The sequence below is a fragment of the Myxocyprinus asiaticus genome, chromosome 4 (assembly GCF_019703515.2).
Source record: "Myxocyprinus asiaticus isolate MX2 ecotype Aquarium Trade chromosome 4, UBuf_Myxa_2, whole genome shotgun sequence".
Taxonomy (NCBI): Eukaryota; Metazoa; Chordata; class Actinopteri; order Cypriniformes; family Catostomidae; genus Myxocyprinus; species Myxocyprinus asiaticus.
In genome coordinates, this window is record NC_059347.1 from 34,248,315 (window position 1) to 34,274,489 (window position 26,175).

The 26,175-nt window shown below is 38.1% G+C and overlaps 2 protein-coding genes across 2 annotated transcripts in view; one reads left to right on the forward strand and one right to left on the reverse strand.

Moving 5' to 3' along the window:
* Positions 1–265: 265 nt before the first annotated feature.
* Positions 266–11,073, reverse strand: LOC127435388 (STING ER exit protein). Its single transcript, XM_051688833.1, has 7 exons — positions 10,848–11,073; positions 7,512–7,629; positions 7,373–7,414; positions 6,826–6,970; positions 5,852–5,941; positions 5,668–5,760; positions 266–1,379 (listed from the first exon to the last, which is right to left on the reverse strand). Exons 1-7 carry the CDS (start codon positions 10,969–10,971, stop codon positions 1,317–1,319), a joined length of 675 nt encoding a protein of 224 aa, XP_051544793.1. The 5' UTR covers positions 10,972–11,073; the 3' UTR covers positions 266–1,316.
* Positions 11,074–12,347: 1,274 nt separating this feature from the next.
* LOC127435368 (relaxin receptor 1-like) overlaps positions 12,348–26,175 on the forward strand; it is an 82,283-nt gene continuing 68,455 nt past the window's right edge. Inside the window, exons 1-3 of the mRNA XM_051688794.1 lie at positions 12,348–12,438; positions 21,078–21,206; positions 21,439–21,510. Coding sequence (XP_051544754.1) covers positions 12,384–12,438; positions 21,078–21,206; positions 21,439–21,510 — 256 coding nt within the window. The 5' untranslated portion in view covers positions 12,348–12,383. The remainder of the gene's footprint in view (positions 12,439–21,077; positions 21,207–21,438; positions 21,511–26,175) is intronic.

Genomic DNA, 26,175 nt, shown 5'->3' on the forward strand with positions numbered 1-26,175 from the left:
CATGTTTAGTTGATAACATGTGGTCAATGCTAATGCTGTTAAACCCGTAAATAAACACATTGCGAGCAGGTATGTACAAAGGAAAAACAAAATAGAAAAAGCATGCACACTGTTGTAGCTTGCAAATCTTTCATATTTTACAGCATTTCGGTCAAAGAACAGAACCAGAGAAGGTTAATGGTGGTGGACATCCTCCTGCCAGCGAGCACTGAACATTTTTTATACTAAAACTTTGTCAAACCATTTTATTGACCTGTTTGATTAAAAAAAAAAAAAAAAAAAACAGCCTCAGATAAAGCAAAAACATGCAATGACAATAAATTCCTCACTTTCTTTGAGATGCTATATATGTGCATCTTATGTATTACGATGCGAATGCATTTCATTCATAAAACCGATTTCATAACTGTTCCACATAGATGTTAAAAGCATTTGCTAGCAACATTTACTTGTGCCTTCCTTATATGGTGTTTTCATGGCCATGGATTATGATAATTGTGAGTGCACACGCACCCTATTTACAAATGTTTGTAATTCACAAACATACACACATTTAACTAACAAATCTGGGGTGTACACAGCGTTTGTGAATCCAGAGGAAAGTTTTCGGTAAGGTCCATTTTACAGGTAAATTTCCCAATTTACTCTTATAGCCTACAAAACCTTATTCACGCTAGCGCCATCTTTAATTTTTAATAGGAATGAAAATGAGGCTGTGAAGGATATACTTACCATCTCTTCAATGGCACGAATGGTATAAAGCTGTATAAAGCTCCTAGATCACATCTGATTTTCCACAACTCATGTTGTCTAGAGTTCTTTGTATACTAAATGTTCTTGGACAGATATTTTATCATTGTTTTGTTTGCAGAACGATCCAAAAACACCTTAAACTGCAGTATAGCCCACTGAAGAGACTGTAAGTCTCTCCTCACAGCCTCACTGTAATTCCCATTAAAAATCAAAGTTGGCGCTTGCGTGAATAAGGTCCATTTAGGAAGGTTTCATGAATGAGGCCCGATTTGTGAGAAACCAGTCACACAAACTCACTGTGAGGAGAGAGAACCAAACACATCTGCATCATGACATAACACAAAAACATTTCTGATAGAAGAAAAAATGCCATTCAGCTGATTTTAATTTAATGAAGAATAGTATGAAAAACAGTTCAACCATTCAAAAATGTCAAGAAAATCTGTCATAAAAAAATAAAATAAAACAATCCCACCCATTCACATAAGCTATTGCGCAAATATACACACACTCTCTCTGAAGCACAACACACCCATTTGCTCTTTCTGCCATACACACAATCTTCATTTGAACTGGTTGTCAATGAGAGTTCCCTTCATCTTGGCTTTCTTAGCTTCAAGTTCCGCCTGTAAACAGAGATGCAGTGTACCGATCACAAACAAAACCAGACATAATTAAAACATTGTTTAATTCCTGTTTAAGTGAGTCTCTGATCCCACATCCTTTTAACTCTTCATTTACATACTTCTGTTTCATTGTAATCAACTGTCATTCATTACTCACTTTTCCAAAAGAGTCTTATTCATTTAAAAATCACATTAACAGTGTGCATGTTTTGCTTTGCTGCCATGTCCTGTGTGTGCTCAAGTTTGTTTTCTTGGTGTATGCAAAGGTTAAAACAAACTCAGCATTTCCTGCAGCTTTACACTTGCATAGATATGCAGAATTCTCTTTGTTCTTACTCAGCTGAAGTTTTAGTATCTGACCTGATTTATGATGGTATTTGCACAGACAGAGATACTATATTGTTTATACTGTGCATGGTTGAGCTGTCTAAAATTAGGCCCTGTTTACACCTGGTATTAAAGCTGAAGTGTGTTACTTTTTCTGTTAAAATATTTTCTCCTACAGCTTAATACGCAGAGACAACTATAAGTAGACAATTCTAGGTTAATTTTCACGTAAAATGTGAACAATGGGTCTCTGTGGCGCTTTGAAAATTCCCATTTACAATTTTATATTCACAATACAAAACACTGACTTGACCAATGTGAGTTGGGGGCGGGACTGTCTGTTTGTTCGATATACTGCTGATGGAGGGCATCTTCAAAAGGATGTTTATTATTGCAATTCCGCTCAGTGGCGCTAACGGCACAGAATTTACACACTTCAGCTTAAACATCCATCCTGGGTAACCTGATCACAAGTAGACAGTGCTAAATACCAGTGAGGTCTAATGCATCTAGGAATCAAATTGTGATCCGATCGTTCTAACCTCATGCAGAGATGGTCATGGATGCATGTACACACTAGTACCACCACATCCTCACATGGTTCTACACCAGCACTGTAGAGAGCATCCTGACTGGCTGCATCACTGCCTGGTACAGCAACAGCACCGCGCTCAACCGCAAAGCCCTGCAAAGTGTGGTGCTAAAAGCCAGGCATATCATCGGAGATGAGCTTCCCTCCCTCCAGGACATATATACCAGGCGGTGTGTGAAAAAAGCTTGGAGAATCATCAGAGACTCCAGCCACCCGAGCCATGGGCTGTTCTCACTGCTACCATCAGGCAGGCGGAATCGCAGCATCAGGATCCGCACCAGCCGACTTCATGACAGCTTCTTCCCCCAAGCAATCAGACTTTTGAACTCTTGATCGCTCACGATACATATATCAGCACTGAACTTTATTATCCTCAGACTGGACTCACATTTTATACTTAATAACACAATGGCAACTGACTATCAACCGACACCTGAATGTCATACAGTGTATTTTTATTGTATACAGTCTTCTTATTTTGTGTATACTTTATATTGTATATTATTAGGTGTATATTGTATATTGTGTTGGGTGTAAATTAGATGTTTATTGTAATTGTCATACTGCTATATTGCTTGGAACTGCACCCAAGACTTTCACCCACTGTTGCACTAATGTGTCCTGATGCATCCTGGACAACATTGAAAGACAGTCTACATATGAAACACATAATCATTGTGTCAAAACAAGGGTTTAAACTTGGCTCTAAAAGACAACAACTGGAAAAGCCAATAAATGTACCCGCAAAAGATTTCATGGAGCATCTTTGGTATATATGACATTGATGTGCAGTGCAACACTGATGAAAATTATTGTGTATAGTCATGAAATCAGAGACTCACCCCTTGATGACCCCGTTTCCACCTGGTATTAAGATTCATCTCAGGTGATCCGATCACATGTGTTCAGTTGAGACACATCGACATACATCAATCACTTTGTCAGTGTGTTACTGCATGATATTAAAGCGCAACAAAGTCAGGAAAAAAAAAAAACGCAAAAATCTGTATGCTATTTGTCCCAGATGCAGCTGAAATTTAATCTAAGCACAAATTGAGCAGAAATGTCCATTATATTTGTGGATTACCTTTCTTAAACCGAGCTGCAGATGTTCGTGCTTCTCATCTGTCTCGCAGCATCTTGAGATCAGACACACTAAAGAAGATCCGAGAAGTTCTCATGCTTGCATATAAACTCAGCAAAAAAAGAAATGACTTCTCACTTTCAACTGCTTTTATTTTCAGCAAACTAAAAATGTGTAAGTATTTGTATATGGGGGGGGGGGGGGGTGTCAAAATCAAAAGTAACAGTCAGTATCTGGTGTGACCACCAGCTGCACTAAGTACTGTAGTGCATTTCCTCCTCATGGACTGCCCCACTATTCCACCAAAACATTTGCAAGTTCCCTGACATTTCTGGGGGGAATGGCCCTAGCCCTCACCCTCCGATCCAACAAGTCCCAGACGTGCTCAATGGGATTGAGATCAGGGCTCTTCGCTGGTCATGGCAGAACACTGACATTCCTGTCTTGCAGGAAATTATGCACAGAACGAGCAGTATGGCTGGTGACACTGTCATGCTGGAGGGTCATTTCAGGATGAGCCTGCAGGAAGGGTGCCACGTGAGGGAGGAGGATGTCTTCCTTGTAACGCACAGCGTTGAGATTGCCTGCAATGACAACAAGCTCAGTCCGATGATGCACACCGCCCCAGACCATGACAGACTCTCCACCTCCAAATCGATCCCGCTCCAGAGTACAGGCCTCGGTGTAACGCTCATTCCTTCGACGATAAACGTGAGTCCGACCATCACCCCTGGTGAGACAAAACCGTGACTCATCAATGAAGAGCACTTTTTGCCAGTCCTGTCTGTTCCAGCGAAGGTGGGTTTGTGCCCACATGCGACGTTGTTGCCGGTGATGTCTGGTAAGGACCTGCCTTACAACAGGCCTACAAGCCCTCAGTCCAGCCTCTCTCAGCCTATTGCGGACAGTCTGAGCAATGATGGAGGGATTGTGCATTCCTGGTGTAACTCGGGCAGTTGTTGTTGTCATCCTGTACCTGTCCCACAGGTGTGATATTCGGATGTACCGATCATGTACAGGTGTTGTTACACGTGGTCTGCCACTGCGAGGACGATCAGCTGTCCTTCCTGTCTCCCTGTAGCGCTGTCTTAGGCGTCTCACAGTATGGACATTGCAATTTATTGCCCTGGCCACATCTGCAGTCCTCATGCCTCCATGCAGCATGCCTAAGGCACGTTCACGCAGATGAGCAGGGACCCTGGGCATCTTTCTTTTGGTATTTTTCAGACTCAGTAGAAAGGTCTCTTTAGTGTCCTAAGTTTTTATAACTGTGACCTTAATTGCCTACCATCTGTAAGCTGTTAGTGTCTTAACGACCGTTCCACAGATGCATTGTTCATTAACTGTTTGTAATTCATTGAACAAGCATGAAAACATTGTTTAAACCCTTTTACAATAAAGATCTGTAAAGTTATTTGGATTTTTACAAGATTATCTTTAAAATACAGTGTCCTGAAAAAGGGATGTTTCTTTTTTTGCTGAGTTTATATATGCTTTTTTACATTTTCCAATCAGATGGTTATTTCCTTTTAAACCAATCATAACCGGCAAAGTTTAATCTCTTGTTTTAGTGCAGAGGTTGATTGACAGGTGAGGGGTGGCGCTTCGCTGCTGCTGGGATGCATACAGGATGGATTAGCGTTTACACATCAAATGTGATGCGTTCAGTTGCGTTTTTGACCACATTCGTATATGGTATTTGTGATCAGATCACAAAACATTTTAGACCTGAATTTAGACCTGAATTTAGCACTGACCACATGTGATCGCATCTTAATACCAGGTGGAAATGGGGTCGATGAGATCCGATCACACGTGGTCACAGGAGACACGTTAATACCAGGTGTGAACGGCAATCTGTCTTGGCTGACAACTTCTGATCAGATTACCCAAAACGGGTGTTAATACCAGGAGAATACAAGGCCCCAATCTATGTACCTGACCTGGTGGATTCTTGTGTGTGCACGTGCGCACAAAATGTCCTAATGTGTGTGTGTGTGGGTATGTGTGTTTACAGTGACTCCACACACAGTTCTTAGCTCTTCTTTGATAAGATTATCCAATACAAGCCTTCAGCTGCTTAACCAGCCCACTTTAAAGAGCTGCCAAAGTAAATAAGATTAGGTATGTGTGTGTGTGCGTGTGTGAGGGATCTCTGTCATCTTTAATTCTAGAGTGTATTTGCTCATTACAGTCATCTTTGCAGTTTATTTATGTTTCAATCCACCTCAAGCATGAATGCACATCGCCCTTCCTTTCATCTCACTGTGTGTGTGTGTTCTTACTAGTTCCTGTAGTCTCCTCTTGCTCATTCCTTTCCTCTCCAACTGCTTCTCAATCACTTTGGCATTCTGAGCATAGGAGTCTGCCACCTCCCGCTGTAGGATAAACCAATCGCAATCAACAACGGCTCTTCAACAATGACAGATGATGTAAGCACTGATGAGCAGCTGATGAGCATAAACTCACCGCTTCAATCTCCTCCTCTTCTTCATCGATCGTTGAGACAGTAACGGAGCTGAACTTGCCCATGTCTTTGGTGCGCTTGGTCATCATAACCTACAACACACATACATATTACATACATGCCTATTAACCAGTGTCAGAAATGAACTTTTCAATTAAGGGGCAATATCTGCTCCTTGGATTTGATTTTCAAGTGATTTTTTTGTCTATTTATGAGGCTGTATTTTCTTCTAACCATATCAAAATGATACAGTGTGTTAGCCAATTATTTCAAAGACTTCAATTTAATCAATTCATAAATTCTCAATCTGAATAATTAGATTGAAATCAGCATCAACTCAATAAATAATCAAGATTACAATTCCAGCTGCTACAATTAACTAATTGTGAAAAGTATCACTTATAGCAGTCCATGTAGGTCTACTCATCTACTCAAAATGTTCTATTAAACGTGTTTTTGCAGTGGTTGAGCACTGTAAACAATCATAGACAAGTCTGTCCCTCACTATCTTTGTATAACTGAAACAAAATTTTAATAACAAGCTTGTTTTAAATGCTTTTAAGAGGGCCAATGTGATGTTGATCATTTAGGCATGTAGTCTTGATATACTGATGTTTAAAACAGCAATAATGTAAATCAAGAACACGACATTCGGCAGAATACGGCATGCAGTTGATCCACCCAAAATAAATATTTTCATGTAAATGCTATTAATCGAAATTAATTGTGATTACAACATCGGGGAAATAAACGTTAATTATTATTTTTGTCATAACTGTGCAGCCCTACAACAGAGACATTTTTTTGCCTATAAATTTTTTATTTCGTGGGCATTTATTGTCAATTTTGGTGTCTTTTCTTTCCCTGAGCCCCCATTCATTTCTGACCCTGCTTTTGACATTATATGTTGCAATTTTCACACACCTTTTCAACCAAAACAAGTGTATAGAACTTGTATTTTGTAAATTTGTCTTACCCTGACTTTCTTAGGCGGCTCTTGTTTCTGACTGTACACACTTGTGTTGCCAAATCCCTGTCCGAACTTAACCAAAGCTCCATCCACAATGAACGTTGCTGGAGTGCTCTTCATCTGATGCTGATAGAACAAGAGCAGACCACACCTACACAAATCACACACATAACACTGTTAAAACACTTCAGATTATAAATCAAACGTTTGCTATAGTTTTCCCAAACCTGGGCCACTCTCAATGCAAGAAAATAGTCAAATAAAGATGCCGAGTGCCACATAATTAACACATTCTACAATTAGACCACCCCACCCCACCCCACCTGAACCACACCATTGCAAACATTCTCTAAGCCTTGACGTCAACCTCCTGGGCCACAGCATGGCAGAGTCATCATGGCAATAGAGGAAACTCAGTGCTGCAGCCCAACAGGACAAATGACTGGTTGTTCTTAATATATGTGCATTCTCATTTATGGAAAGGAGATAATTTTATAATCTAAAAAAGGCCAAGGTTTTCATGACTGTTTCAAAATATGTTGTGCTCACTTACTTTCCACATTTTTTTCGAAACTGCCTTTCGATGCCCTCTGACCTGCACATACAGCAAGAGACATGCAGCAGTTAGTGAATCTTCAACAACACTACAATAACAAACTCCAACACAAACCTTTATAGAGACACGTACGCACCTTTTTAAGTACACAGTCTCATCTTCCTCCACATTGCAGAACTTGTGGGCATGTTTTGCTGCATCAATCACTCGAGCGCTGTCCCGTGGTCTCATGGGTAATTTCTCTATCTGACACTCTAAAAAGAACACAGCAGTTTAATTATCTCTCTCTTTCCTTTTACCTCATACAGAACACACACAATGCAGACCCAATATACAAACCAAAAACAGTCTTGTGAAGCAGAAAGGTGATATCCTATCGACCAGCCTGATCACAATTACCTTTATCCATAGATAACAACAACAGCCAGGGCATTCAGGTGTCTGCAATGTTAAACCCTCTATATACTTCCAGAGTATACTGCCGAGCAACGGTATACTGTTTCCGAGCATTCAGACACCCGCCACACTGATGTGGGACGGCATTTAGAAGTAAATTTAATTATGAAGATGCTCAGTAAAACCTCAACTAATATGTGACATTAAAATGTGTTATCAATGACTTTATGCCTCATTCTATAAGTAGAATTCATATGAGGTCAGTAAAAGTTGATTTAACCACTCGATGATGATTTAAAGTAATATATATGCAGAAGAAAATGTTTAATTTGTCTTGTTTAAATTCTAAAATAATGATGCCAATGCGGTAACACGCTACACGTGGCCATAATATGCGCCGATTACACTGTTACTGTAATTTATGATGACACTTATTCTATTGCAAAGATGATAAAAGTGTTAATGTAAAGAATAAAGACAATAAAATGATGATAGAGGCATATCTTTCTTTAGACAGATGTGTGAATGGCTTATGCTGCAGATGGCAAATGAGTGAATAGGCACTTGAGAGTATTGGAATAGATTTGATTCCTTTTGTAGACTAATAAAAAAAAAATTTAAAAAATCACATGACATAGTGTGGGAAAATATCTCTAAGCAAACGATAGTACAGATGTACAGATGTATATTTCCACCAGCTCTCTAATAATTCTACACGCCGATGTGTTCACATTGACTGATTTTGACTGACTGAACAACGTAAACAAAATTAGCTGTCGGCATCAAGGTAGGTGGAGCTCCAGGTCACACCTACCGATGACGTTGACCAATGGCTGTAAGAAGGTGTTAGCAGCCAGTCAGAAGTTTTCCTACAAGTTCGCCCTGGTGAGCTTTCACGAACCACCAAAATGAACACAAAAACACCTTTTTGTGCAGATTTTGTTCTAAATGACATCACACCCATTTGTTCTTCGATTTCGTAGGAAATATATCGAGAACTTTAGTCTGTAAAAACATTAAGCTCTACGAAGTGAAACTCAATTTATTACTTTAGTTATTAGTTATTACTTAGTTATTACTTTTCAAGTGCTCTTTTTAAGTACTTTTTAAGTGATTCTGTTCTGTCTAAATGTACCCTGAAGTTTAAAGAAACACTTTGAAATTATAAAGCATAATGACGTTTATTTCAGGAACATTAAAATCATAATCACACTCGCTTAATTTCCATAGAGGGAAATCAAATGAATAACACCAAAAAAAAAAAAAAAAAAAAAAAAAAAACTCTTATTATATTTCAAGTGTGTGTAATTTCTCATAATGACATGCTTGTGGTGGTAGATAAATATTTGAGAATTCACAGAAGCCTAAAACTATGCTGGAAAAGGCAGAGATTAAATCAAGCCAACACATGCATTGAGTTGCCTAAACTAGTGCATCAGTATGATATTAAGCTCCAGGTCTAAATGAGTAATTTTTCTAATTTGCACACTTGTTTATACAATGTAACTTACAGTCCACTTATTAAAGGGAGAAACCTGTAATTAAAGGAATAGTTCACCCAAAAATAATTTACTCGTCCTCATGCCATTCCAGATGTGTATGACTTTTGTTCTTCTGCTGAACACAAACAAAGATTTTTAGAAGAATATTTCAGCTCTGTATGTCCTTACAATGCAAATGAATGGGTACCAACTTTCTCCAAAAAGCAAATGAAGGCAGCATATAAAGGTAATCCATACAACTCCAGTGGTTAAATCCATATCTTCAGAAGAAATATGATAAATGTGGGTGAGAAACAGATCAATAAGTGTCTTTTTACTATAAATTTCCACTTTCAAACAGCCCTCCTAAGCGCTCTTCTCTCCTAAGAGTTTTTCTTTTTGCCAATTTGCATTCTTCGTGCACATCACTACCTACTGGGCAGGGAGGAGAATTTATAGTAAAAGAGGACTTAAAAATGGATCTGTTTCTCACCCATACCTGTCATGTTGCTTTTGAAGACATGGATTTAAGTTGTGCTGCCTTTATTTGCTTTTTGAGCTTCACAGTTTTGGACCATGTTGACTTGCATTGTATGGACTTTCAGAGCTGAAGTAGTCTTCTAAAAATCTTCGTAGTGTTATATTAGTAATGAACATATGCTTATGAGCAAACTTTAGGTAGACTGGGCTTGTCTTAATGTGTGAGTACATAACTGCCTGCATCATTGTTTGTGTAGTTATTAGACTGGATTTTGTAACAGAAAAGATGAATTTACCTCTTAAAAACAACTATATGAAAAGCTGAAAGGTGACACTGGAACACCAAACTTGTCCTGGTGCAAGTATGTTTACTGGCCACGCTATAAATGTGGTCAATGTCAGAGGGGTTGCTTCACTACAGTAGACAACAGTATACAGTATGTGCTGAATGCATCAGGTTGGCATTTGGACGGATTTTCGAACACTTTTAAAGGACACTGGAAGAACATTGACATTCCTGTGCTTTAGGGGGGTTAAACGGTGTGCCTCTCATATCACGTCCACAGGCCAAACTAAAGGACAAGACATTTTCAAGCGCCAGACGGTTAAAATGACACGTATCCTTTAATATTCACAGCCTTGGTGTATGAAAGATCCGTCCCCTCCTCTAAAAGCGTTTCCCTGTTCACACCTTCAAGATATGTCGCTCCGTCTTTCCGGTGCCAAGACATGTGTGAGGTCGGGTACACCGTGAGGTTAGAGGACAAGTCTTAACCCCGGGCCAAACCTGAGAAGATCCTCCACCATACCTAAACACAAACCACCAACCGAACACGCGTTTTAAAAGCTGAAGTCCTTCTAGCTTTTAATTGAAAAACCACGCGTACGGACTCAGTATTCGGTGCGAACAGCCACTATTTTTACATCGCAAGCGATCTACGCGACAAATCTAGATCGTTCCCATTATAACAAACGAACTGTATACGTTGCAAGTGTTGTCTATTTGAACACACCATGATTTCTAAAACTTCCGTTAGTCTGATTGTTTTGAAATGCACACTGGGATCTTTGGACGGGATGTGATCGATTACTGAAACAATGTTGCTGCTACTCACCCAGAACCAGGACCATCTGGCCGCACAGACAGTAATACACGTGCAGGGGTTTCTCTCCGTCATCATACTCTTCCCTGTCACGGGTGTCCGAGCACACCACACTCCGAGACACAACTTTGGGCATATTTAGTCTTCTTTTTTCTTTTTTTTTTTTTTTAAAGACGGAGGATGATACTGGTTTCACACTTGTTTACGTTCCAGCTGTCGCCCCGTGATTACGTATAAATCTGTGACGTAAGTGGTGCCTTTGGTGCGGCCTGTCTCGTTCCGTTAGATGGCGCTGCGGAAAATAGAAAAATGCACAATATACATTATGAAGACAAAAAGGCTTTAGACTAATTATGAGTAACGATGGCACAACAGAAAAGCACTAATACATTCTTGAAATATATATATATATATATATATATATATATATATATATATATATATATATATATATATATATATATATATATAATAGATCGAGGCGAAGGCGTTTTCTCACAGTGAATTATGAAGTGAAACAGTGAATTATTTTTCATTGGTGACCTTGAGATAAACATCAGACTCTGAATACAATGGCATTGTTTATTTGTAGAAGCCCTGACTCTGTAGAAGCCTTACCCATTTATTAGTGAAGCTTTTTAATGCGGAACTTTTATTTTATCCTACTATTCTATTGTAATGTGTAATTCTTGTAACTTTAAAGTTGTTCGCATTGTCAGAAGAATTTGGTCTCTAGCCTGCGAGAAAGAGAGAGAATTATTTTTTTTTTTATTATTATTATTTTATTTATTGTTTTTTTTTTCTTATATTTTGTACATTGTTTTGCACTGTTTTATTTGTATGCACTATGCACTTGAATGTATAAATGTTTGCCATGCCAATAAAGCACCTTAAAATTGAAAACTGAGAGAGAGAGAGAGAGAGAGAGAGAGAGAGAGAGAGAGAGAGAGAGAGAGAGAGAGGGAGGGAGTTCCATGATCTTAGATCTGGGATCATAGAAGGATCTCCACTTGGTTGAACTTGGAGTTTATCTAGGCAGATCATTACCATACAACACACACACACACACACACACACACACACACACACACACATAACACAAAAACTGTATAAGACATGCAATTCTTAGTGTTTCATTACACATACATTTATACCATTACACATGCCTTTGCACAAACACACATTCTTATATATATATATATAAGATTGTTGAGGAGACTCCCTGCCTTACAGAGTGTTTCACAGTTAAGTGGCAACAGGATGCCTTAAATAATAGACAGAGCACATGCTTTTCCTTACGCAAGCACACGTATGTGTATTAGGAATCATGCTGTGTTGGTTTGTCCAAGTAGTGTCTGTGTAATTGATATTGTGAGTAAGGTTGATTAAAGATTTGTTCTCTCTCTCTCTCTCTCTCTCTCTCTCTCTCTCTCTCTCTCTCTCTCTCTCTCTCTCTCTCTCTCTCTCTCTCTCTCTCTCTCTGGTGCTCAGATCAGGGACTAGCAGCCTTGGAGAAACACACACTTGTCCCTCAGAGCACCCTGCATCATGCTTTCTCCTCTTCTTCTCTCCTCTCTCTCCTTTTCACTTGCTTTTCTGTCAGGTAAGGCTCACTTCTCTTTTTATCCCCATTCTTCATCTCTTCTTGCACTTCACCTCACATGGCTTTCACATTGTAAACACAGGTAAATGCATGACTGTCTGTGATCTCTGAAGATTCTTGTTGGTTCCTTTTTTCTTGTTGGCGTTCTTATAATCTGCTTGCTAAGTCTTTCCCTCTGTCATTCTGTCTTTCTTTCTCTTTCTGGCATGTGTGTTGTGATCCTGTGTTGCAAACAACTCAGCTCAAAGTATGTGTAAATGAATACCTGTGCAGATGAATGGGAGACTGAATGAATGTTCTGTTAAATGAGGCAATCTGTTAGTCAACGGGCATATGAGAGTCACTGTTTTTAATTTTTGCACATTTTCCACAAGCTTTTCATCTTTGTGAGTGGTTTTATAAATGTGATTGAATGAATAAATGTGGTAATGAACATTTTCTAAGATAAATGGGCTTCACACAGCTGGATGTGCCTATCTGGATGTGACTTTTTAATTATTATAATCAGAGACTTTATATTAATGTCTGTCAGCCATTTATTGCAGTAATGGAGGTAAGATCTTGGGGAAACGCAGGTGAAATGTGGACTGAATGCCGGTCCTCTGTCTGCAGTAATGACTTGAACATTTACAGTTTATAGTTTAGTGTTATGCGATGTATGCATCTTTCCAGTGTAAGTTTTCTATGTAAATTTAATTATGTGATTCACCTGATCAGTTGGTGGATCTAAAAGTATCTCCTGAGACTTGGTGCAAAACGTGTATGTGAAAGAGAGAGAGAGAGGTGTGTGTTTGAATTATTGAGAAGTCAGAAGACTGATGGATGTAGGTGTAGAAAAGCATTCACATTCACCTGTTAAGAGATTCAATTACTGCAAAAAAAACTCTGTGACACACATTTTTACTTACTTATCCTAAGTAATATACTGATGCACTTGCATTCAGTGATGTGACCTGTGGTGTCTTGCATCCAATCCAGAATGTATTGTTCCCTCACTGATTGAAAGCTGTTTGCAGCCAAAGCCTTCATAGCAGTCTTATCTATAATATTCTCAACACTATTCCAGTTGGGATCAGATCTTTCTGCTGGAATACTGTTTTGTTTGTACTATGAAACATTATTCAGTTGAAAAGTCTCATATGTTCATGCTATGTTTTTCTACTAGCTTTCTGGATCATCATCAAGGGATTTGTTGATAACCCAACGACATACAGTTGGTGTTTCCAAGCATGACTGGTTGTCTTGTAAAGTTTTCCTCATAGATGATTAAAGGATTAATTCGCCCAAATATAAAAATTCTGTCATCTTTTACTCACTCTCATGCTGTTTCAAAGTCGTAGGAGTTTCTTTCTCCTGTGGAACACAAGAATAGAAATTTTGAAGATTGATGATGCTGTTATTTTTGACGTTGATTTTCTTCTGTGTTCCATAGAAGTAGAGAGAATATTGAGGGTGAGTAAATTAGCCCATTAACATGCACAACAATACACTGATTACTCCCAGAAATCAGCTTTAAAAAATCTGACAAAGAAATAAATCCGCGTTTGCATGACATTTAAAAAATGTTTGTTAACAGGCAAAAATCTACCCATGTCGATCGGTTTATTCTTACGCCGTTTTTGAGTTTACACCGATAAAGGAAAGCTGTTTAATGCATTTACATGACCAAACATGTTGTCCGCTTATTAAGCATAATAGGTGTAAGAACATGCATGTAAACACACTTAATGATGACCGAATTTTTATATTTGGGTGAACTGTCCTTTTAATCGGTGCTAAAATACCTGCAGAAGTTTAGCTTTTTCCTGTTTTTTTTTATTTTTTATGACCTTCCAAAATCATTAATGGTTCCCCTTGGAAGACAAGTCTTGTTTGATTAGATCATATTTTATTTCATAAACCTGTGTCTTGAAGAGCACACTATATTTGTTTAATAGGAAGGGTACTCAAACTCACACATTTTCTCATTAATGGGAAGTTTGGGAACATATGACACAATTTCCCTCTTAACAGAACTAATTAGCCTTAAAGGTATGATGAATTCTTTTCAAAGATAACAGAAAATGAAGTTGTTGTCTGTGAGCCAAAGCATAACATAACATAATGTGGCAATTCAGCATAAAAATAATCCTGTAAACAAATTTGAATGTCAAATGAAAATGATGATGAATAATTTTTACATTGTGTAATTGCCAAGGCAAACTCTTAGCTTCAACCCAGATGAGGATACACTAGAAGATATGCTGAATTAAGCAGTTCATGAAATAAAGAAACATCAATGACTTGAAGCCCTTTTGTTCAAAAACTTGAGTGAAAATATAAAGCTGATTTATGTACTTATCAGTGACAAAAGGAGAACCCACCACTTACTTATCTTAGGTTCATATGCTGGCTCAAGGTTTAGTATAGACATTTGAAATAAATTAGCTACAACATAAAAAGATGACTTCACATACCAAGAGAAAGAAATTTCCCCTAATAGAATGTATAGGATTACACATAATTAAAAATATATTTCTCTCACCATCTTACAATTAACTCATGCTACCTCATACAACACACTTACAGCAGTTATAATCAGAGCGGTATATAATTATCTAAGTATAACTATAGTGTGTGTGTGCGTGTGTGTGTTTGATTTTATCCGGTCATGTAAAGCATGCATAAAGCATGCAGACAATCTGGATGCTGAGGGTGTGTAGCAGCATCAGAAATGAAAATTTTATTTAAAGGGCGTTTTTTTCCCCTCTGGAACTGAGGTTCAGGTTGTTGTTGTTGTTGTTGTTTTTGTTTTGTTTTTTCCTATTATGAGTGTATTTTTCTATAGAAAACAAACAGCATGTCATTTTGTCAAACACCTATAAAATAAACCAAAATCAAATTCCAAAGCAGCTGTAAATAATGCACTAGATATCATAACACAATAAACACTAGAATACATATTAAATAATTGGCTGGTAACTTAAGTAAGATTTTACAGCGCTATACTGTTTACCATCATTACCGACAGATTTTGATGTAATCACTGTTTTGGAGTTGATAAGGAGTAACCAAAAAAACTTTTATTAGAAACACAGTCATCAACACTAACCTCTGAGATACTAAACCCATAATTAGTCGCCAGTTAGCCTAATATAATATTTAAAAAAAAAAAAAAAAAAAATCAAATGTCATTTGAAATATCTGGGGCATTTTTGTCAAATTTGAGTGACATTTTTTGCCCCAGTTAATTTCTGGCCCTGGTGTGCTCTAAGTAGTTGCTATTAATTATATTTATAATCATATGGGCTGCATAAATATGTGTGTGTGTGTGTGTGTGTGTGTGTGTGTGTGTGTGTGTATTTTAGGTTACAAAATGGTAATTATATAAAGGGTATTATGCTATAAATGTTGTTTATGAGGATTTCATAATTTCAAATCGCTTAAAAAAACATACTAAACAATGTTTTTTTGAAAATGTAAAAATGCAGAAAGTTTTCTTTGAGGGTTAGGTTAGGGGTAGGGTTGGGGTTAGGGGATAGAATCTATAGTTCATACAGTATAAAAATCATTATGTCTATGGAGAGTCCTCATAAGGATAGCCGCACCAACACGTGTGTGTGTGTGTGTGTGTGTGTGAGAGAGAGAGTGGCGAATAAGACAAACACACCTTTCAGCTTCAGCGCTACACAGCAAGCAAGATGTATCTTTTTCTGTATCAATCACTCGATCTGTCTTCTTTATTTTTCGTTCTTAGTGTAAAGTGATACTGAAGATCTGTGGATGTCCATGTATGGTGGTGTGTGTGTGAGAGAGAGATTTATTAAAGGAAGTAGAGAGGTACTTGAGCATGCCAGTATCTGGGTTGCTGTTCTGGGGAGGTGAGGTAATTGGGTTGTGTGCAAACTTATCATGTACGTGACTGACTTACCTGCCAATAATGATGGCAGAGCTCTGAGTGTATCGGGAAGACATACAAGATGATTATTCAAGTGTTTATCTGTGTGGCTGAATAAAGAAGAGTGATAGAGAGACAGAGAGGATTCAGCTGCCTCTTCGATTTGATGAGGGTGTGTTGATGTGTCTGTGGTACATGACAGCGGCTCCCTGGGGCCTCATGTAGACCAACCTGCTTCCTTACACTACTTTATATTCATCTTTATATTCATCCTGCAAGCAGAGAGAGAGAGAGAGAGAGAGAGAGAGAGAGAGAGGCCATTGACTATAGCATGTGGTAGATGAAAAGCAGAATGAGAAATGCTGGATGGACAGTGACATATAGTTTAAGTAAACGAGTAAAAGCTAAATGAAAATGCGACTCTCCATCAAGACAAGAGATATGATTGTAACATAGGAACTATTGAGTGAATTAATATGTAAGTTAGTAAATACACACTACAGGGTTTATAATACCTGGAGAAAGCTATTCGCTCAGCAGGCGTAGGTTCCCCTGAAGTAAGCGATTTGAAATCTGCAATCTTTGCTCATGCATGCTTAGTTCTGCAGGCAGGTATTTTGAGCCAATCACTTGGGCTGTAAATGCCATGTGACTAATCATAGAAGCCACGGCAAAATGACGTCAACTGCCCATGCCAACTAGCCAAAACTTGAACCATTGGTATTTACAAATTGTGGTGATGGGCCGTGGTCGTGTGTCTGTCTGCGGGAGAGAGAGAGCGGTAAGGCTCGTCACCTGGGTTGTCATTATCTCTAACACCTGTTTCTTGTTGTAAAAGGCACATGAGGCGTGAGAGAGAGAGAGAGAGAGAGAGAGAGAGAGAGAGAGAGAGAGAGAGAGAGAGACTGACTGACTGACTCTGTACCTGTGTGTGTGCTTGTACCTGTGTGTGTGCTACTACTTGGTGTCAGGGTTGTGTTTTGTTTCATGTCATGTGGTTTCCTTTTCATGTGATCTTGTCATGTGTTGCATCTTGCCCTCATTGGTTCATTGTTTCATTAGGTTGTTAGCAGTCTTGTTATCTTGTTTAGAGTTCTAAGTGTTCATTGGTTTTCATTGTCATGTGTTCTCTCTTGTCCAAGTATTTAACCCTCTTGTTTGCCATTGTCCATGGTCAGGTATTGTTTGTGAATGTCACTTTGTTGGTGTACAGCATTCCATGTTATGTTTCATAGTCAAGCCAAGTTATGTTATGTCAAGTCAAGTTTAGTCTAGTCATTCATGTTTATCTGTTCGTGTTTTGTTCACGTTTGAAGTTATGGTTTTTGGATCTCACTTTTGTTAATAAAACTGCACACGTTTTCGTCTGCATTGTCATTGCCACCGCCAGCATATGTTACAGAATACCTGACTGACCAAAATGAACCCAGGAATCCAGCTTCTTCGTTTATGCCAGGGGAATTGTCCTCTGGAGGATTATGTCACGGAGTTTTGTGGTCTTTGCTACCTTGTCGATTTTAATGAGATTGCCCTCAAGGACTGTTTTCGCTTTGGACTTAATGAGCCAATCTCTTCCCTGATGCCAGGCGGTCAGAGTACCCAGAGCCTGGCTCAGTATATCGACCTTGCCCTACTAATTTGTGGTTCATCGTTCACTGTGGGGGAGGTGGCCGCCAAGCCAGAGTCCCACGTCATGGCCGCCAAGCCAGAGTCCCACGTCATGGCCGCCAAGCCAGAGTCCCACATCATGGTTGCTGAGCTAGCACCATCTTTTGCCCCGGATCCTGAGTCTGCATGGAGTGGTGGCGGTGTAGTGGACTGAAGCACTGACCTGATAAGCAGAAGGTTGTTGGTTCAATCCCCACAGCCACCACCATTGTGTCCTTGAGCAAGGCACTTAACTCCAGGTTGCTCCAGGGGGATTGTCCCTGTAATCAATGTAAGTCGCTTTGGATAAAAGCGTCTGCCAAATGCATAAATGTAAATGTCTGTTCCATGCCATGTCACAGCCAAGCTTCAGTCTGCACCATGCAATGTCTCAGGCTCACCTCTGGTCAATGAGCCAATGCTCAAGCCTGCCACGGTCAATGAGCCAACGGCCATGTCTGCCATGTCCAACAAACCAGTGTTGCACGCCTCGTCTCGTCCGTCCCAGAGCCAGTGTTGCAAACCTCGTCCGTTCCAGAGCCATCTCTCACTGGACTATTTGAGTTGGAATTGGTTCCCACCCTGAGTTCTCCTGATCAGCTCAGCTCCACCGCCGAGCTGGAGAGGTCCTTCAGCCTGTCCCTCAGCTTTACCGGGGTCCACACCTTGTTTCACCATGTTTCCTTGTCATGCCACGTAACCACGTCAAGTCACCAACAACGTTACACTTGGCCACTGAGTACCTTTTTTGTTTATGTTTCATGAATGATGCTGAAGAGTAATAAACAGATGCTTCAGTTTTTAAAATACTGGAAAGTAAAAAAATAAATAAATAAAATCCCTGACTTTAGGCCCACTGATTCACCATATGACAATGTTTTAGATGTTTGTTTTGTTTTCTCCCTCAACATGTAACAATAATGCCCTCAATTTATTTTCAGGGTCATTGTGTAACAAATAAGATGGCATTATAAACTTATTATAATGTGGCAAATAATAATTTCATTATTATTAATGATTTAATTCATGACAACATCCTGATTGTAGTGAAGACGCCAGGCCAGTTGTGTTAAGATCCATGTGCAGTTTAATAAACTTATGAACAGTACAACAAATAAAAGTAGCAAATAAAAGGATAACCAACAAAACAGGCAAGGGTCTGGTACACAAAAAATCCAAACCAAGTAAATCCGAGAGACAGAGGGGTAATCCAATAAACAGGCAAAAGGTCCAAAAACTCACAAGCAGGCAGGGAAATACGATAAACATGCAGGAGTCAAAAACACAGGAATAACAGGAATGGTAATAACGCTCAGAATTGCAGACTAGGCAGAACAAGACTTCGCACTGAATGCAAGTAAACAGAGAACTTAAATAGTCTGGGATAATATGAAACAGGTAAGCGAGTAATCAGTCTGAGCGGGGATTATGGGAAATGTAGTTCGTGAAGGGAAAGCTAGAATTCCGGAGATGGAGACCTCTGGCGGTGTTCTGGAGAGATAGCAGACGCTGCAGGTGTAACATTGATGAGATGAAGTATCATGCCTTTGGATCAAGAACAGACAGAAATGTAATATATTTTTTCTCTTAACTGTCAGTTAAGTTGCACACAGTATTTCATTGGAACTGTACCTGGAGTGCCTTTGCTGTCTAATCTCCCAGTTGCCTTAATGGAAACGCATCCTCAGTCCAGATGCCAAAACATAGGAAAATCTGTCTGTCTGGGTATGCTGTGCAGAGTGCTGGGCTTTGTATCAGCAGAATCAATCCTTTTTGCTTTGAAAGCTTTAAAGAAAAACTGAATTTATTTTTCGCACATTCAAGTCTAGTGCAAGAGATTTTGGATTTTATTTTCAATATAATGTAATCCTGGCTGGTAGAACTGCTGTAGTTTTACAATAATATTACATTTCTTTGGGGGTAGAAGATAATCTGGTTTGAAACCTCACCTGTTCATTGGACCAATGTCTTTGTAAGCAAGGCAAGTTTATGAAATTTATGATTATTTTTATGAAAATAATGATCATAAAAGGAAAAATGTCATACAACAAATCTTTCTGACTTCTAATCACATTATGGTTCCAAGGTGTTATGTCTCAACAGCATTATACACTACGATGTTGTCATGAGGCTAAGAGGTCACGCGAGTGGTGGTAGGGTTACCACAAACCAACCAAAATCTTCCATCAGTCACGTGACCTACCAGCATCATGATCACTGTCCTCCAGAATTGCACCAATAGCGACTAACGGAGAGTATACTTGTGTTCTGCATTACCTCAAATTTCAGGGACTGTACACTAAAAATATCAAAGAAATGCTGAGGCTGGATTGGAATTTGATGTTATATTTTTCTAATCCCTGTTTTGTGATTATAATTAACCTTTGTTAATTTGTTGATTTTAACTTTTAAAATGTGTATTTTTGCCTCTTGTTTTGTATTTAATTTGTTTTAAATCCACATTTCTGTTCAACAGCCTTGATTTCAACTTAAAAATAAGTGTCTGAATTCTACTTTGTGAAATATGATTGGTGGTTTTGGGGAGATTTTGCTGGTTGATTGGTTGATTCAGGACTGTTTGAAATGTGTCTCTTAGCATATACACCAATTTTTCATTTTTGTATTTATTAATGTGGCATTCAGGACTATATTGCTACTGCAAGAACATACACAGACAGAGTTAAGCATGTGGACATGCTGTTACACAGTTACACGTTCTATATACACTCTCTATGTAGCAAATCTAGACAGGTGAAGCTGGGGAGGAGGAGTGTTTCAAAGAAAAAAATCACGCAGCATGCTGCTGTGAAAGCGGCTTATCTGCAAACCTGAGCAATTTAAATGTTAGACAAAGAAAGAGTACTTAAGTTGATTGGCTACCCGATTACATGTCAAAGGAGCCTATTGGCTTAATATATTATATGTGAGCTAGCCGATTGGCTAACAGATAACAAGTTCAAAGAACCTATCAGAGTTTCATGCCTCAACTTCAGACATTTATGCTGCTATGCATCAGAATGCGGGTTGACTTAAATTAACTATTAAATTATAACTTAAATACAAATCTTGAAGTTACCTTGTTTCTGTGCATGTATGTGTGTGTTTGTGAGTGTAGATTCTTCAGGTTCAGACATGTGTCCATTGGGTCAGTTCCCATGTGGGAATCTGTCGGTGTGTTTGCCTCAACCACAGCACTGCAATGGGCAGCAGGACTGTCCTAATGGAGCAGATGAAGAGAACTGTGGTAAGGAAGTGTGCAAATGCACAAGATCACAGAGAAACACACACATGCATTCTCACTCTCTCATATACACAAAACCAACTGATCATGTGCATGCACAAAAGCACACACACAAATAAACACAGAAAAAAATCACACATTTACACAGTGATATTCCCTTGTGTACATGTGCATGTTGCTACAAATATTTATAAATAAGATGACCAGAACATGTGTGCATGTGTGTGTGTTGTAGTGGATAACAGTGGTTGGCCCCATCTGTTTGATGCCTTCATGAAAACAAGAGTCCAGGAGTCAAAAGAATGCTGTAAGTATTCTTGTTTGTCTTTCCTTCTATTATGCCTCCTCTCTCAGTTAAGACAAGTAGCAAGTCTCCTCTGCATTGCTTTAAATATATTTCTGAAATTGCTACACACTCTCACAGCGAAATCGTATGGATTCGTACGACTTTTCTAAATTTGGCTAATTCGCACGATATCGTACATCTGCACTCATATGAATTCGCACAACTTTCACTACAGCCAATGATGTCGCTGGACATCGTTTCCATCTAATACATGACAATTACTTGCTTCTGTCACACACAACAGCTTCCTGTCATGTTTACACACTCTACTGATTGGTTAAGTTTAGATAAGGGGTTTGGGTAAGGGCATAATATTAATAAGCATGTACTTAAAGCCTTGTGCGCGGAACTCGCACTTACTTGTGTATTAGACATCCGGGCATTTGCACGTGATGAAATCATACGAATTTATATGAACGAAATCATACGAAATCATATGAAATAGCCAACTCTAAAAATATGTATGAATTTTCAAGAGATCGGGTTGTTCTGAAATGTTCACAGCATCAGCATTTATAAAGAGAACATAAATGATCATTAAAGGCTGATTCTGTTTCCTTGAATCCTGAAGCACAATGTTTCTCAGCTTGCCCTGTACAAATATGAGCCTTAGTTGTGAGTGAGGTTTTCTATTCACTGTTATTGTTTGTTTTCTAAGCCTTGTTTATGTGCCTGTGCTAGGTTTACATTTTTATGCAAATATAATTTTTTATTATGAGTGTGATATATTTAAACAAAAGCAAGTAAGCCCATAGGTTTAACAGTAATATCAAAAAGCTCTCAGTTGGATAGAACAGATCATTGAATATTATCACTGGGATTTATCATTAAATGTGTTATAAATGGATGCTATCAAGTGTTGTTATTGGGTGTTGTGAGTAGGTGACATCTCTGGGTGTTATCAGTGGGTGTTATCATTGGATGTTTTCAGTGGGTGTCATCAGTAGGTGCCATCGTTGGATGTTATCAGTGGGTGTTATTATTAAGTTTTATCAGTGGATGACACATGAGCCAGACCAGAATCAAGGTTGGCCGCTTGATGTTCCATATTCAATCATATTTTAGTGAAATGCTTTAAAAGACTGTATGAATATACCATGGAGTGTATGAGGACCATTTGACCATTAGATCTATACTTTCTACTTTATTGTTTTCTTTTCCTCTACGTTTCTATAAAATTCTTTCTAAAATAACATTATGTGACTTTGTTTTCATATGTTATAACAAAGAAATGTGATCCCTCTTACAATCCAGCTTGAAGAACTCATTGTTTACTTCCCTCTTTCATCTTAGAGTGCCAGAATGAAGGACACATGCAGTGTATTTATTTTGGTGAATATATTGGACACGGTTCATTGTCTCACTTCTGAAGATCAATTTGTTTAAAAAAAAAAATGGCAAACAACAAACTGTTTTACACTCTGCAACAAATCAGTCAGTCACAGTTCTGATTTTATTATCAAAAAACTTTAAGCAAATTAGAAAGACTCACCAAAAGAGTTCTTTTTTGAAGAAAGGACAGGAGGAAAAGAAGGTGACACAAATGGATAGAAATGTTACATCTCACACAATATTAATTGATGATTTTCTTTTTAATCTCTTCCATGCTGACTTAAAGTGGGTGGGCAGAGGGATGCTTTAAATCACATATGTAACACTGAAGTGGTGGTGTGCTGTGAAAAAAATTAATATTCAATATACCAGTTTTGTTATTGCAACATAAGTATATATTGGTGTGGGTGACATCACTTATTTCCATTTTGATACGATGCCAAGTACTTTCAAGGCCAATATATTTATCAAATATATTTGTGTACAAATACCAATTTAGCTATGTAATGAAAGATTCTTTGTGATTTCTAAGATTAAAATGGCCAATTTAGAATTATATTTGAAAGCAATCAGTATAACAGTAAATTAACTGCATATGATCAAACTTCTGTTTTTTTATTTCAATTAACAAGATCAGTCATTTATCTTTTTGTTTGTGTCATCTTGGACTTACAGTGACACCTAGTGGTGTGGATGCAGCATAATTAAAAATCAATAGTTTTCAGTTACAGATAGCATTGTAGAAATACACTTTTCACTAATTCACTATTCCATTATTAATTTAATCCAAGCATTAAAGTGTCCAATAACAAGATGGTTACTGAGATTAAGTGAGTAGTATTCAGCTGGTCATGTGATTCTAAAATGGCAGCCCCTCCCGCATGTAGAATTAAATAGCTTTTACAAGGTTACTGATACAGTATGAACAGAGTCCTCATCTCATGTGAGTGGTCATGATTTTATACATATGTTTCAAAATTACAGTTCATTTCTTTAGGAGTAAAGCTTTTTTAATGGGGAAGAAATTACTGAGTGCACCTGTAACAACTTAATCACACCAAATGTAAGGGTTTTTGCCTGCACAACTCCTCTGATTATTCCAGCTGTACTTCTTCATGTTCTTCAGTTCAGTCAGGACCTAACAGAGTCATCTGAGATCAGAGTCATATTAGAGATCTGAGCTGCGTATGAGCAGATGGGAAATGTTATGTGTTATTTGCAGCTATCTGCAAATACTGATCTGGTGTATCCACTCTTCATGCAAGAGGTATATACTGCAATGTATGGAAACACCAGACCCCAAGGATAGAAAAGCTTGGTTAAGGTTGTTTTGTTGTGCGTGAGGACCTGGAAGCATTCTTGCTTGGAGTCAGCCATCTTTGAGATGATCCCGTGAGTTCTCGTTTTCAAGGCTTTGGCAAAAAGGCTAAAATTAAGTCACAAGGAAGGTCATACATACTGATTTGTCATATTGTGTTTAGGGCAACTCCATTATTGTTGAGATTCAGAAAATATTTACACAACTTCTGCCTTCAATTTTTTTTCACCAAGAAAAGCCCTTCAACTCAACAGTTTTTATAGCACTGAATTTGTAATACCTTGGCGCCTGCACTTTAGCATCATCTAGAAGCACTAGAGACACCAGCAGGGTTCTTGAAGAAAGCACAGGCAACTAATTTAATTGTCAAAGAAAAACCGCACTGCACAATTATTTATTTCATTTTTGTTCTTGTTAATTCCCCCCCCCCCAGCTATTTATAAAATCATTAAACAGAGGTGTTGATTCATGAAATACATTTTTAGGTAAATTATGAGGGCTAATCTGCAATTGGTTTCCTTGGGAATTTCTATTGGGTGTTTAGAATAGCAGTTTTTGATTTATGAGTAAAAAAGGTCTGTGGTTAACATTATTTTCTTGTTTTGTTTCACAGAATACATTACAAGCAGTTATACCTCAAATATGAATTTTAAAGCAGTTGTGTGCTTTAAAAACGTAAGTTGTTATGCCGAGTTACTGAAAAGTGCCATCTCCCATCAGACATCTTTGCATCAATTCACAAGTTTTTACCTTTTCCTTTGGCGCTACTGCTAATGCGTTGCGCAGGCAGTTTCATATACATGGGTTCTGGTCCCATGGAAACCAGGAAGTAATTGTGTTCACATAATCAATGATGAACGTGATTCGGAAATTGCACTTCCCCACTAATATTACATTTTTACTGCACTGATGGTTAGGTTTAGGGTTGGGGTTTGACTGACATTTAATAAAATATGTATTCCTGATGACTGCATTACATTAATTACTTCTTAAAAAAAACTTGCTACAATTAACCTTTGGTGCCACTCTGTGGACATTTCACTTTTAAAATAGAGCTCACAGGTGCCCATACTTCCACTTCCAGCTTCAGCCAATGGGGGTTGGGGTTTGAATTTCGGTAAGCACAGCCCAATTTCAGTTGAACAACTTTTGACCTATCATGAGATGTGATCAGTCTGGATGAATTACATGGCATTCAAATGCATTTATTTGTTTGTAGCACAAAACTGGAAAGATCAGTCATGACAACTCTTAGAAAGATTTAGCATGTTAATGTGGATATGACATTGACAGGGTTGGGGAGTAACGAAGTACATGTAACAGGATTATGTATTTAAAATACAAAATATAAGTAACTGTATTCCACTACAGATACAATTTAAATCATTGGTAATTAGAACACAGTTACATTCAAAAAGTATTTTGATTATTGAAGAGATTACTTTGCATTTTATTGTCATTTGTTTCATTTAATATTTAGTCCTTTCAGATGGAAAAATGTATACATTAAATGATGCGATCCAAAGTGCATTTAAACAGCGGTGAAACACTTTCTTATGATGTGTTACATTAATACGAGCAGACAGAGTAGTAAGTTTGGAGCAGAAGTAATAGAAATAAAGCTTGCGTAAATTGTCAGCTTTACGCTAAGCTAAAATGCTATTTCTAGCCATTTTACATGCACATGTTACCAGACAAGATCATATTTTTTTATCAAGACAATTACCATTGGATCATAATTTATTTTTTTCTAGTAAGACCCTTGATTTTGGGGAAAAATCGTATTCTTGATGATGATTTCTGTATTGTTTTCCTGTAAAAATATCTAAAAATCCTTAAAACAAGATCAATTTGATTGATCTTGTTTTAGAAACAACACTGCATAAGATATTTAGGTTTTTCAGAGAATGTATTTTTAACATGTGTATTTTGTCTTACTGTACTAGCAGAGTTTTTATAGTCAAAACAAGTGAAAA